The sequence below is a fragment of the Aulonocara sp. 'chitande type north' Nkhata Bay genome, linkage group LG11 (genome assembly GCF_057382095.1).
Source record: "Aulonocara sp. 'chitande type north' Nkhata Bay isolate Kocher_YH1m ecotype deep benthic linkage group LG11, A_spYH_male_GT1.1, whole genome shotgun sequence".
Taxonomy (NCBI): domain Eukaryota; kingdom Metazoa; phylum Chordata; class Actinopteri; order Cichliformes; family Cichlidae; genus Aulonocara; species Aulonocara sp. 'chitande type north' Nkhata Bay.
This window is the reverse complement of record NC_141354.1, coordinates 11,742,889-11,757,040: the sequence shown is the minus strand read 5'-3', so window position 1 is coordinate 11,757,040 and position 14,152 is coordinate 11,742,889. Positions and strand designations below refer to the sequence as shown.

At 43.7% G+C, this 14,152-nt stretch overlaps 1 protein-coding gene across 1 annotated transcript; it reads right to left on the bottom strand.

Annotated features, from left to right (window-relative positions):
* Window positions 1-6,198: 6,198 nt before the first annotated feature.
* On the bottom strand, window positions 6,199-13,399 carry gdf6a (growth differentiation factor 6a). Its single transcript, XM_086309873.1, has 2 exons — window positions 12,702-13,399; window positions 6,199-8,614 (listed from the first exon to the last, which is right to left on the bottom strand). The coding sequence occupies exons 1-2, from the start codon at window positions 13,060-13,062 to the stop codon at window positions 7,653-7,655; spliced, it is 1,323 nt and encodes a 440-aa protein (XP_086165999.1). The 5' UTR covers window positions 13,063-13,399; the 3' UTR covers window positions 6,199-7,652.
* Between the last annotated feature and the right edge of the window lie 753 nt (window positions 13,400-14,152).

The window sequence follows — 14,152 nt, the reverse complement described above, 5'->3', positions numbered from 1 at the left end:
AGCCAGTCAGCCGGACACTGCCTCGAGTTCAGCGCCACACCCACCCAATATCCCCCCACCCCAAACCTTCCGACCTTAAACCACCACCACTTTACCAACACAAAAAGATGCAGCACGGCACTTTCCTCTTCACCCTAGCATGCAACTCCCCCCCACCACCGCCACCACTACACCACCCAACACACACACACCCCTGGCCTCCCCCTTTCCCACCTTTGTATCAGTTGAAAGGCATATGGTTACTGCCATCCGATTCCCCCCGGCTGAAAGTGCCTTTCACTTTACCGCAGTTCACAAAGAGGTCAGACTACGGCAAACAGAAATATTGTGTGAGAGCTCCCTTTTTTTGTGCCTGAGCTAAGAGATGTGAGAGACACAAGAATAGCGGGGGGAAAGAGAGAGAGATAGAGAGAGAGCCGCTGATAAAGTTACATCTGGTCAAACAAACCTCACTCCATTCCTCATGCCAGAAAAGGAGAATTTATGTTGCAGTGAATAAAAAGCAGTATTTGAGAGTACTGACAGAAACTAACGTCGGACGTGGTCAGCCATACATCATTCACTCAGCTCCGCGTCCACGTCCCACATTTTCGAGCCAGGTGGGATTTCCGTATGTAGTCGAAACAGCTGCATTTTTGGAAGCTTGCTGTTTTTTAGGCCACAGTGGTGCGATTTTCAGCAAAGGGCTTTGTTTCTAACTATCTATCTCGCAGGGAGAAAAATCAATCATCAGTGGGCAGGTAGGGCTGATAGGAGCGAGGTGTCGGAAGTGTCACAGTGACTGGTGTGTGTGCAACACGATGAGGCTGCGTTTCAGTCACAAACCCCTGGGTCCTCAGGGCTATCTAGTCTCTCCAGTCTCTCTTTGTGCTATCCTAGTAAATGATTAATAATGAGTGTTCCTCTGGTGACTTTGTTTGTTAAAAGACTTGTACCTGACAACTCTCGGCAGCTTGTGCACGAAGAGGAGATGGTTTCTAAGAAAGAGCAGGACCTGCTCCTATTTCAGAACATATCCCTGCGTCGGTTAAGCGGGTCGTAAAATAAGCCGAGTTTTTTTGAAGCTATGCAATCTCTACCCCACTGTCCCTATTGTTAACCTTAATAATTGCAGCCATGAGTTGCAGAGTAAATTTTCAATCCACAGCCCTGTAATTAGGCTGCCAATTCAGGCACCAATTTACGACCAATATTTTTCTTGGCATTAAAAAGCTACTGAGCTAAAAGATTTGATTTCCAAACGGGAACTCTGGGGAACCACACCAAAACAGCCTCTGGAAAGAAACCACGCAGCCAAAGAGTCTTCAGCACTTCAAACACTTCACTGGAAGCTAAAAGAGATTAATTCTGAAAATCTAACTGCTGTTTACTTTGCCCTTTATGAGGGGTTTTTTTTTGGTAGGATAACATTTGGTGAGAAAGTGTCAGAGTCGGTTTTACTCGAGGCCTGTTGTTTCCCCACAGACCAGGGACTCTTCGAGGAGGTCTTCCCCCAGCAAACCTCCCTCCCGCTCTTCTAACTTGAGCAACAGATTGACGACCAGCCATGAAGTGCACCCTGTTCCACGAGGCCATCAAACATTTATTCATCTCTTAAGCTCCTGCCAGCAACTTCATTCACAGACCCTGGGCACTGCACTGCGCTGGGTTGGGGCAGAACATGTTAGGTTAACATAAAGACAATGCAGTGAATTTACACATATAAACTCAAGCCAGTGTGTGTGTTTTCATATTAAGAAACGCACTTGTGAGGGTTTTTTTTTTTTTTTTTACCACTGAATGGAAGACTGTCTTGCACCATAAATCTGTCCCTCACTGGGAAGACAAAATGAAAATGGCCCCCGTCATAAAACATCTGTAATGGCTCCATCTACCACCAACACATAATGGGGCAATTACCAAGAAGGGGGCTGGGACAGCATGAAGCCCTTAGCTCTCTTTGGTAAACCACACAGCGCTTTGGTGTATGTGTTTGTGTCTCACATGCATATGTCTCTGCATATGCTTATGCTTTATCCTGGCTTGAGGCCTCTGCGTGTAGATGTTCGCTTGAGGCCCAGAGAAAACTATGTTGCAATGTTCCATTTTTAACCTGTTCACTGACCCCTGGATGCTTCTCCCCTATGAAGCCCCACTGTCCATTCCCACAGCTAATATAAAATTGCATTATTGATGCCTGATCTTATGCAAGACCCGGCTCGGGCCTTGCATCTTCCACACCTCGTAATCAAGCGTAATTGAGGTTAACTGTACCACACGGTTGAAACGTTAGACAGGTAAGCCGCAACCTCTCATGATTAATGTAGTGTGTTAGTGTTCTGGGCTCTGACCTTTTGAGATAGGCCAGGCACCATTTTTAAGTGAAAGCTCTGCCTCTGCCGAGCTGTGGAGTTGTCCATCAAGTCCTCCTGCTACACCCCCTCCCTCCAAAGTCAGATTCATGTCTTGCTGCCTCATTGCCCCTGACCCATGTTTGTTTGCCTCTATGTCTTGTTTTACAATGCAGAACCAACACCTTTTTCGATACCACCCATTTTCAAATCATTTTTAAACCTATGTAGAGCAGTAAAAAAGTTAATCGACACTGAGTCGGTGTCAATCAGGACAGAAAGAATGGCACAGCTGGCACATCAGATTCTTTTCTAAGCCATAAACGGTTTTTCCAGCATAATCTGGGGTCACTTTGCTGATTAGTTCTTGTTTTTTCCTTAAAGGTTGCTACCACAAAACATAAACTTTAGACCTAACACATACTCGAGTGGCCCAAGCATGTAGGCCAGTGAAAGCTATGAGTCAGGCGCCCGCTGGTCAGTGACCTTCCCTCTGCTCTCGAGCCGCTGCACGGATGTAAACTGGCAGCGAGGTTACGTCCTTACCGTGCTCCCAAACATAAGCATTGTCACTGCGAACTGCGTAAATTTACTTTTCACTTGAGCTCATTCAGACACTCACACATGCGCTCTCGTAAAGACAAAAAGATGGACTCTGAGCACACAAGAAGACAAGCTGCCTTTATGCAGAGATCCACAGGAGAACCTAAAAGGTGCGCTTGTTAATCAAGGATGGCGAAGACCTGGGTCACCATCTGTAACATAGACCAGGGGCAGTGAATGGATGAGGAGGGGTGAAAGGGCACCCTCAGACATTCCTTTAGAAAATAAACAGAACACAAACTGGTTTCTCTGGACAGGTATTCAACGCAGATCCATCAGCCTGAGCTTTTGCTGTTTCTTGAAGGTTCTAAATGTGTTTTAATGTGACGCTACAAAGTAGACTTTCATGCTCGGGAAAACAATGCTCTATTGCTTGAAACATTTAAGTGGCATTCGACTGCAACTGCAATAAGATACACTTCCTTCATCCTCACATTTCAAAAGCCCAGTTGGGAGTGTGTTTAATGCAATTAGCAGGTTATCTGTGGTGAAGCGGAGGTGTCTGCTGTCTTCCTGTTACCGTATGGCCTGGCAGGAGGCAGGGATAGCTTTCTTTTGTACCTTGGAGGAACACAAGGCAGATGCCCTGTTAGAAGAGAGCAGCCCAGTCTCTTTTGTTACATCATAGCTGTTTAGGGTTTGGGGGTGTTTGTCCAGACTTTATTAAATTTCTCTGCTCAGACAATGTCTGCTAACCTGAGCAGTTTGGGTTGTCTTTTTGCAAAAAAAAAAAAAGAAGAAGAAAAGAAAAGAAAAGAAAAGAAAAGAAAAGAAAAGAAAAGAAAAGAAAAGAAAAGAAAAGAAAAGAAAAGAAAAGAAAAATTAAGAAAGAAGAAGAAGGAAACCTTACAAATACATTTTTACTTTTTTATGACTCACTGCAAAGACAAAAAAAAGTGACCTCTGGCATTAAAGCAGAGGCAAGTGCATTAAATGTTTAGGGGCCAGCCCCCGCCTTTGTGTTTGAGCCAGTGGTTCAATGAAAGGCAGCAGTAGGGGTCACTTCAGGCATCTGCTCCTCTCCTGCACCACTCATCTGCCCATCTGTGTGTGCCGTTGCCCTTCTGTCCACTCAGACACGCTCACAGATACACAGATACGTCTAGAGGCTCACACTCGCTGAATAATGTGGGGTAAGTCTGTGAGAGTCAATTTATTCTGCGTCTGTTTGAACCCAGAGAAGCACCACCTTGCACTGCCTTGGAAAGAAATGTCTGGCTTTATTATTGAAGGGACGACACTATCTGGGAAACCGGAAATGGAGGTCAAATAAATAAATTATATGTGAGGAAAGAAAACTGTTAAATAAATTGACTGTATTCTTACTGGAGTGTATCAGTAGCAGTTTAAAAGTCAGACCTCGGCCAAATCTAAGCATTCTCATCTGTGTTTTCATGTCTCCAGTGAGCAAGTCAAAGCACAGCATCTAAGCCTTCGCAGAGCATTTTCTAATGCTTCTTAATGCCGGTTTAATACGTTTCTGTACTCGCTTAGAGGTCCCTGCTGTCTGGACGATCAGTGTGATTTATGCCTTTCCTGTCGCTGCTGAGGGCATCACTGATAAGAGAGCCGTTAAGTATGAGGTGCATTTATGTCTCCAGAAGAGCCGAGACATTTTCTAAACTCTTGGAGACGCTCCCGGGCTTTCACTGAGTACAGCACCTTGTAGATCTTCACTTGGGCAGCCTTACAGTTCTCTCAAGAGGAGCCTCCATGCACAGATGTGGGGTGTCAAGACTATTTGTGTTATACATTCTCCACATTTCTGATGAAAAGGACCCCTCTCTTTGCCAGTTTTGGTTTGCTTAGACTAATGTATTAGGACCGAGTTTCAAATAAACACAACTCTGGTTTTGTGCTCTCTCGCTCTCTCTCTCTGTGCTCGGTGTGGATGAAGGGACAATAACGCAGTTGTGATGGAGAACTTTATAGGAACGTTCAACTTAAGAGTGAGGGATTGAAGCGGGGTAAACAAAGCATTCCTTTCCCTTTCATCGCCATTTAACTGTTCCCTTAAAATCCCGTCTCACCTCCAGGCCAGTGCCCACCAGACCGAGGGACTTGTCAAATAAATATAAATCAAACAGCAAAGGTTTACTGCACGAGTTAATACGCAATAGCTTAGAAATTTCAACTTGATTGAGCAACTTTACAGTTTCTCTAATCCACAATCAGCTGCAAAGTCTTCATCTCTGGTGCGGAAAAGAGTCCTGTGGTGGTGCACCATATATCTCACAGTAGCGCCCCGTTGATGGTTCTCCAGACATGTTTTGTGCATTTTATGTTCAATATAGGTATTTGTTGTGCCTGAAAATGAACAAATAACTGAAATGAATGAAATGATGAAATGTGGCCTGTTTGGGGTGGGGGGCATTTGGTTATACTCAGGGGAATGCTTGTTGTGTCAGTCATTTGCAGCGGCCGCTAAACACTTAGCATCCTCTGTTTCCGCGTAGCAAACATGTGGGGAGTGACATGATACTGTACAAGAGCCTGGACAACATATAACATTTCAAAGCAATTTCCTAATTGTTTCCAGGCCAAGGTCAATAGCACTCTATGGAAGCTATCCCTTCTTTCAAACTTTTTTATTTTCCTTCTTTTGCTTTCTTTTTTTTTCCTGTTTTCATCCACAGATTGGAAAACATTAAAGTATTAAGTAAACTTGACCCAGGCAGGACTAATTCATTGAGAAATAGCTGCATTCAGTGTCATATCAGCGACAGTCAAGTCAGTGGATTCCCCTCGCTGTGGATGGTCACCATGTGGGGCAATTCTGACACATCCAGTCAGTGCACACTTACATTTGTGGTCTGTGATGAGAACGTGTTCACTAAGACCAGATCTGACCTGCCAGGAAACGTGTATGTGGACCGGATGCACTTTGTACATCTCATTCAGGGAATAAAAGTAAAACTACTCAGAGAGACTCTAATGAAGTAGTATCAGGTGATTCTTTTTTTCTTCAGGTAATGAGAGGAAGGATTTTATTAAGATAAATATAGAATATAGATAGAATATTGCGAGAGTGGGAAAATGAATGAAAATGAAGGGTGGAAAATGCAAGGGATTAAGAATCAGTAATGCAAGCAATTTAGTGTATCAACAGATTAAAAAGACATCTTATTGCCTTCCCATAGCTTCCCCAGAAACTAATCCCCTGCAAAGTTCTTACTGGACTTAAAAACACATCAAATTAATGCAAAAGAATTTTTCTTAAAAGAATAGTTGGCATCAATCATCAGAAGGCCAGACTGGTGGGCTTTCTTTTGAATTTTATTTGTACAGTAATGGTGTGGAATATTAGCCAGTAATATATGTAAATAAATGATCTTATATATCATTGTAAAAGCTCTTTACACTCTAACTGAATGCACCTCCTATATGCAATTATGAGGTAGACATTAATAATGGTATTTTCCACCCTCTGCAAAATATCAATACACCTTAAATTACTCTTATCCACGTAAGAAATATATGATTATCATGAAAACTCTGTACATCACAAATAATAAAATAATTATAGAATAGAAATTATACCGATTTGAGTGCATTTTTGTACATTTACAAAGAAATGCCGTTTTCTCATTTCTTCATTCGTTGCACTTTGTAGAGTTCTTTTGGGGCGGGGGACTGTACAAGTATTTACAACTCAAACAAACAAAAAGAAAACGAACAGCAGTGCATTCAAAGCTAATGTGCATTTAAATAACGTCTCGTTTGCGAGTCCTTTTTCTTTTTCTTGTCTTTTTTTAATATTTTGTTTTTTCGTCATCAGAGAAGACGAATTCAGCTGACCACATGTCCTTGGCGCAGTCAGTTGTGGAAGTGCATTTTGTAAAGATGCCGACTTTTGAGCTTGAAATTACGCCTCAGTTATGTGTTCTTTCTTTCTTTTTTTCTTTCATTCACGCATTAAGTCTGATTTTGTGTCCTTTCTGTCCGTAAATGCGCCCTCTCCCAGCGCCTTTCAGATGGTCTCCAGTAAGGAAAAACAAGAAATCTCTTTGAAGGCATTGCCACCACCACCACCATCACGACCACCGTCTTATCACCTCTCCTCAGACCAGTCTGTGTTTGTGTTTGGTAGATTAGATCAACCCCTTCATTTTTTTTTTATTTGTTTTTTTTTACAACGGGCACTTGCTCGGGCCTGTAATGACTCCAGCTGGACAGTTACATTTGAGGCCTGGATGCACATACCCAAAAGAGTCCGGCCAGGCTGCCAGGATCACACGCTACAACAAAGCGCTGCTTAAAGGCAAAGCCCGCTGTCCTCGGCACGCACATGTGCGCAGTCGGACTTAATAGTTCCCCCCATCTCAATCAGAACGCCCTTCTCCTCGTGCCATGTGGACACATCGCACTTTTTGGGAAAAAAAACAACAAGAAAAATCTATTTTATGATACTTGACGCCTAGTTGGGAAATATTGTGCTTAACACTTTAAGGCAGAGAGTGAAATTTAATGCGACTGAGTCTGAATAAATAAAAGATATGGCCTCGTGTGTGTGTGTGTGTGTGTGTGTGTGTGTGCGTGTGCGCGCGCGCGCGTGTGTGCGTGCGCGCGCATCCCTTTTGAATAAAAACAAGGCGCATCATGCGTCAAAACGCTTTGAGACCCATGAGGACTTTCTACCTTCAGCCTTGAACCCACTGAGAGTATCTTTAACAATCTTCTGTTGTTGTTTTTTGTTTTGTTTTTTCACAATAATGGCCGCTACCTGCACCCACACTGCTCCACCACCATATCCTCGTACTGTTTGTACACCACGTTATTGCCCGAGTCTATGTACAGGATGCTGATAGGGCTGAGTTTGGTGGGCACGCAGCAGCTGGGCGGGGTGCTGTTGGGGTCCATGGAGTTCATGAGCGTCTGTATGATGGCGTGGTTGGTCGGCTCCAGGTGCGACCTCAGGGGGAAGTCGCACACCCCCTCGCAGTGGTAAGCCTCGTAATCCAGGGGTGCAATGATCCAGTCGTCCCAGCCAAGCTCTTTGAAATTCACGTGCAGAGCCTTTTTGCTGCACCTGGATTTGGATTTCTTCCCGTGCCGCTTCCCGTGCCGGTTGCCCAGCGCCGTCCTCCTCCGCCGCCTGGGCCCTTCTCCTTTGGCCCCAGTCAGCGGAGATACCCCCTCCTCCTTTGCCACCTTCACTTCCTTCTCACTGACCGACCTCCGCGACTTGATCTGCTCCTTCATCTCGTTGAACAGGTTCTCCCTCTTCTTGGAGCGGGTGTAGGCCACCAAGATGGCCTTCTCCTGCTGGGACCGGCCGCTCCTGTCCAGCCCCAGCTGCCTCAGGTCGACCTCGGTGTCCGATTTGCCCAGTGTGACCCTTAGCTGGAGGCAAAGCTGGTTCTCCTGCTGATAGTGACGAGAGCGATGGGGGTGGTGATAATGATGCTGGCGCGCTTTAAACACTTCCCACACGTCCAGCACTTCCCAGCCGGCTTTCGTGGAATCCAGCAGGTCCAGGGACCTGGAGTCCAGCAGCTTGTCTGAGCGACAGGGGTAGAGCTGAATGTCGTAGAGGCCCGTCTTCTGCAGGGAAGTCTGCAAATCCCCGGGCGCTCTCCTAAATATCCTTAATTCCGCCCCGACCAGCTCCTCTTTTTCTGAAAGGGTTGAGACATCAAACAGATACTTTTGTCTTCGCAGAGGAGAGTGCAAAAGATCGTCTGCGGGGATAAAAGGAGAAAATAATTGCAGTCAGATTCACTTAGGGTGTACAGTGTTCAGAGGGAGGACGGGAGGGGTGAGAGGAAGGAGGGGGTCGGGGGGTGGGGGGCTCACATTCTCCCACAGAGGCCTTCTCTCTCTTTCTTGTTGTTCAAATGTCCACCCTGGACCTGACTGAAACAAACTGCAGCTGACAAGTCCCCAGTCTGGAGGGGAATTGAAAAAAGAAAACAACTCATACCATTATATGGAACTTAAAACAATTGTTTTTCTCGAAATGACGCCTTTTTAAAACTTTTATAGGGCTAAAGGCGGGATGAAGGTTAAGCTCACAGAGTTTATTTGAAAGCTTCCTTATATAAAATTTGCGGTTTCTTAATTTAATTTCCTGCAAAACGTGCACGTATTTTGAGATGAATTATAAATTCTGTCTTTTTTTTCCCACTTGATATCACATTTCTCCGAAAATCACGGGAATGACGTGAACACTTTTTATAAATATTTTTATTTCGAACAAAACTCCAGAACAACCTGCCAATATTTGCATTCCGTGCCACTTTTAATCAAAGCCAGTGTATTTTCGCAAAAATACCCACGCTTTCGTTCAACATGCTGACAGACCGATCATTAATTTCCACTTCTCTGGCTGAGCAGAAGAAGCCTGAAACTATTATTTCCCTAAAAGTCTGAGAAGCAGCCAGAGCACCAGAAAAAAATGTATTTAGTTTTCTCTTCTTTTTTCTTTTTTGGAGGAGGGGGAGAGAGATTTATTGCTGAGTCTTGTTTGTAGGAAACCCCCCCCCCCCCCCAAAAAAAAAAAAAAAAACAAGGGGCTTTGTGATGCGAAGGGTCCTCAGCGCTGCCAGACACTAACGGACCAAGCGACATACTGTACACTCAGCTGAACAATACACAATTAATGCATTATTCCCCACTGGAGACCCAGGAGGTCAACAAATATTTCATCAAGGCGAAGCAATGAGACTGGAATTTAACACCGAGACAGGCTGCATGAGAAGGTGTTAGCACGTATTCAATTTCTCATTTAATGGAAACATTTTATTTAATTTTGTGTGTGTGTGTGTGTGTGTGTGTGTGTGTGTGTGTGTGTGTGTGTGTGTGTGTGTGTGTGTGTGTGTGTGTGTGTGTGTGTGTTGAAAGAGGGAAAAACTGCATCTATGGCGAATTTTTTCGCCCTCCCTGGTGCTTTTTACTGTTTTCGAATTTTACCCCAAAGGAGCTTCAACAGTTTCAGTAAAACACAAAAAAGTAATTTAAAAAAAAAAGACGAAAAAATGAATTTAGATTTAATATATGAAATGTTAAAGTTTTATTATACAAATATCTCAACATGTTTCAACTGTTTGTGATTTACTGCGCACTTTTTTAGTCAAATCAGTATTTTATCGTGATTCTTTTTATTATTATTATTCATTCATATTATTAAAGTGACTTGGCTAGATCGAAAAGCCCTCGTGGTCTGATTTGTAAAAGTTACTCCATAGAGATATTTAAATGCGGTTGTCAGTTTCCCCTGTGATCTCAGCCGAGTCAGACAGTAAAAGCAGATTGAAACCTTGTGCTCCTTTCAGTGACTTTGCACGTCTGGTTTGCATTACTTTTTTTTATAAGACCTCAAACAAATCGAATACAAGTTCACCAAATAATTAACAGTTCTCAATTCCCATATTCCTCATTAAAGTACTTTCCCTCTTATATTTAATCTCATCCCTGCCAACGACAACATCCCCCTTAAAACGGGAAGGGGACTGTCAGTGACTGACTGCAGGAATTATTTTGTTATTTTTGTAGACAGTTAAAAAAGAAAGTTACAAACTTTTCTTCATTTGAGTATTATACACAAAGCCAATTTTTTCCATTATGCGTAACACGCTTGACGGCGGATAATTGGGGGAGAGTGCGGTAGATTTTATTGCGTGGTTAAAGCCTGCATCCTGTGCACTTTTTTGTGACCTTGTTGGTTGTATCTGAGCAAATGCAAACCATGTTTTTGTCATCTATGCCTGTTTAGAGAGAGAGGGGGATAGAGAGAGGGGGGATAGAGAAAGAGAGCGAGAGAGAGAGGCCAGGCTGCACCATCTGCGCTTTAATGAGTTACCCCAAGTGCCAAAAGTAATTTTCAGAATCGGGTTATTCTTTTCTGATCTTGCCTTTTCTGACCTCCAGGAAACACCGCCTGGTTAATAAGCAAATTTCATCTACCTAAAAAAAATGTAAAAAGTGTGAAAGCAAAAGAAGCTACAGGTCTTTTTTTTAAAAAAGCTATCTCTGCACGCATGAGTCATGCGCAAAAGTTACTACTTTCCGCGTCAAAAAGCCTTCCCCCGTGTTTCCTGATGGAGGTGATTCAAATAGGGAAATGTCCCAGCTGAGGTTCATTGTGCAGGTTAATTCAGTGCAACACTTTAGGGATGCTGGGAGGAATCCCAGAAGTAACCGAAGGTACTTGAGCTGAAAGAACGGAAAGAAAAATAATTTTCCGTAATTAAAGTGGCGGTGGCAAAAAAAAGAATACAAACCACTTCACAGCGACGAAACTTCCCTTTCGATTTTTTCCTCTCTCGTCATTTTTTTTGGTGATGTGCCCATTGTGGCCGAGTTGGGTCATTATGGGAGAATAGACAGTGTTTGATATGTTATGACATGAACACTCAATTAGATCACCGAGTTCAAATACTCCAGTCAGCCGTTCGATGCCAAGCAGCTCTCAGAGGGTCCAGCTCGGGGTCACAGCTAGTGACACATCACATCAAAATCACAGGAGAGAGTGAGGCGTTTTTCCTATCAAACCAGCTCACACTGCAAGAAATGGCTGCACGGACGAGCAAAACAAATTTACAATCACCCCAACAAAGTCTCTCTCTTTTTTTGTTTTTTTCTGTCTTAAAAAGAACACGAGCGTGAGAGAACCGCTTTTATTTTCATTGCGCATTTTTGGTTGCTTTCTATGAACTTGAAATACATCTATTTAAAAATCAATTTTCTTGACAAGCGAAGAAAAACATTTGATTATTAGTTAAATCATTTCAATTGCGCATCATTGGGGCTGATATGCTTCCACGGAACAGCTCAGGATGGACATTTTTTGCAGCGCGCAGTCTGCGTCCTGGAGCCGAGGCTCGGAGTGTTTCAGACAGGAGGGGACGCAAACAAAGATAGCTTTTATTTCTCCCTCAAAGATTAACTCGGCGTATGTCCCCTTGTGTGTGTTGGATGTGTTAGTGTTTATCAGATTGTGTTTGTTCTCGCGGGCCGGTCAAATCACTTGGTTACACACGTTAACTGAGCCAAACACCTGCTTCTCACACCGACCCGCTTCTTCCCCCGGCCCTCCCAGCCCCTCTTTGTCAGAACAAGTTGGTCAAACTGGGCACCATGAAGGCAACAGATTCCACGCTTTAATATATGTGGGACTGAGGTGCTTGCGTTTGAAACTCGGATAATTATTTAAGGATTCTTGGGTAAAAGAACCGAACACGAAACTCACAGCAAGTGTTTTAAGTTGGGGGGGGGGCAAAAGTTCTCTGTGTTCACGTGGAGGTTGGGAGCGGGGATAGCTTTTGCTACAGCCTCCATTGACAGTGATTTACAGCTTTCATCTAGAGAGCGCCTCAATTAGTGTTTTACTGTCGTGTTGCCCAGAGGTTAATTTAAGTGTAATATAATACTCGAAAGAAAAGTTATATGTTTCAGTCAACCGTGGGGAAAACACATCCAAAAATAAATAAATAAATAACCACGAAAATCAGCGCAGTGTTCAGGAGCAATGAATAAACCTGCAACTTTCAAATCTTTGCTTTTGTTCAGCACATTTTTTAAGAATCTCACTGGATACTGTGTGCGTAAAAGTCCGCCTGCACGGTGCTTTAAAGTGTGCGTAAAAGCAGCTTGTTCTTCACTCGTTATGCGTTACTGTCATTTCTTAGCAACATTTTAACAACCTCTACAAGGAGAATATTAAACCCGTCTGAAGGTGGGTGGGGGAGTGGGGGGGGGGGGGGGGGGACTGTGCCACAAAATTATGCAAGACTGAGCTGATGGAGACAGCAGCTGAAAGAAACCAACCTGTTCCTCTGTCCACAAAACTTGTTATGGTGTTGGCAGATTTAGAAGAGCGGAAAAAGCTGGCGTTTAGTCCGAGTTTCTCTGCAGCAGAGTATGTCCTGTATATGGAGAGCATGTACTCATGCGGAACAATAGCGTCCTTTAGATCTTCTTTGTGGTGTCCCGCGACAGGATGAGAGGACGCGAAGATGTCTTTTAGGAATTTGGAAGAGCTTTGTCCATCCTGGTGTGGGATCCTGGCACCCCTGTTCCTCCTCGGCGCAGAGGGAGAGATGATAGCAGCAGACTGGAAACACGGTATATTCCCAAGGAAAACAAGGAGGAGGCCCAGATATATCGTAATGACTCGAAATGCGTCCATGGCTGGAACATTCACCGGGAGATGTTAATAAACTCAATTTTTTCCCTCCCCCGCGCAGTGAAGTTAAATTCGAGGAGCTGCGTGAGCCAGAGATGGTGTGCGCTTCAGGGTCTGAGAGCAGCTAACTTTTGCGCTCTCCGGCCGCACCAGAAGAAGTGCGTTTTTCGCTCTGGACTCCACACAAGAGCGGAGACTGTTGGGCCGAAAAGAAACACGCCCACATGGTGGCTCAGTGCAGGGCTTCCCAAACAATTTTATGTCACAGACGTACTATAAAGCGTGCATGCTAGAGGACAGAGTGAAAGGGGGAAATAACAGTGTGGGAAGGTTTGGAATGTTTTTTGATTTATCAGTGAGTAAAATGCGTGCACGTGATAAATCTGATTTACTGTGAATGGCAAAAACTCGAGTTGTAACATTTTTGACATTTCTGTCTGTAGCTTGGAGCTCTTTTAAGGTAGTGGATTCAAAATGTAACGCAAAGTATTTACACGTCTCTGCTATTAAATAGTGCAGCTATTTTCTCTGCAGCACAATTACTCATTGCATGGTATGGTCTCAAACACAGAGAGTGAAATGTTACAATTAACCCCATAGTCTGGGTTAGTTGTAACATATCCTGGGGGTGAAATGTAACGCAATGAAATAAGGGTACTGACAAAATCTTAAAATGTAATCTTTTTTATTCAACACCTGAATGCGCTTAGATCTAGTTATGTAGCTATGTGTGTGTGTGACAGAATGCAGAAATCTAGCGTTTGAACATATACCAACCCCTAAAAAAAAGACAAATTATGGAATTTTCAACAACTGAAAATTTGATTAATTGTGGTTGGTCTTTCTTGAGTTTGGCCTCATTGGCTCAGTGGGCATTGTAACCTACAACTCTTGCACCAACCTTTGAACATAACAATGAAGCTGAATTACCGTTTTCATGGCTTACCTTGGTGTGGTTTGCAAAGTGCTTCAGAGAGATGAAGAAGTCTGTTTCTTGGACCCATCCTGATTTATTTCCACTACCAGTACTTCCTACTGGTCCATCTCTGACAAAGTGTTCTGCATAACGTATGCGTGGGAACACAAACATCGG

What these genes read in the sequence shown, in the direction of transcription:
- gdf6a (XM_086309873.1), bottom strand. Translation starts at nt 13,062, where the DNA reads ATGGACGCATTTCGAGTCATTACGATATATCTGGGCCTCCTCCTTGTT. An exon ending in TTTTGTGGACAGAGGAACAG is followed by an intron (nt 8,615 to 12,701) that starts GTTGGTTTCTTT and finishes TTATCCCCGCAG; the next exon opens with ACGATCTTTTGCACTCTCCT.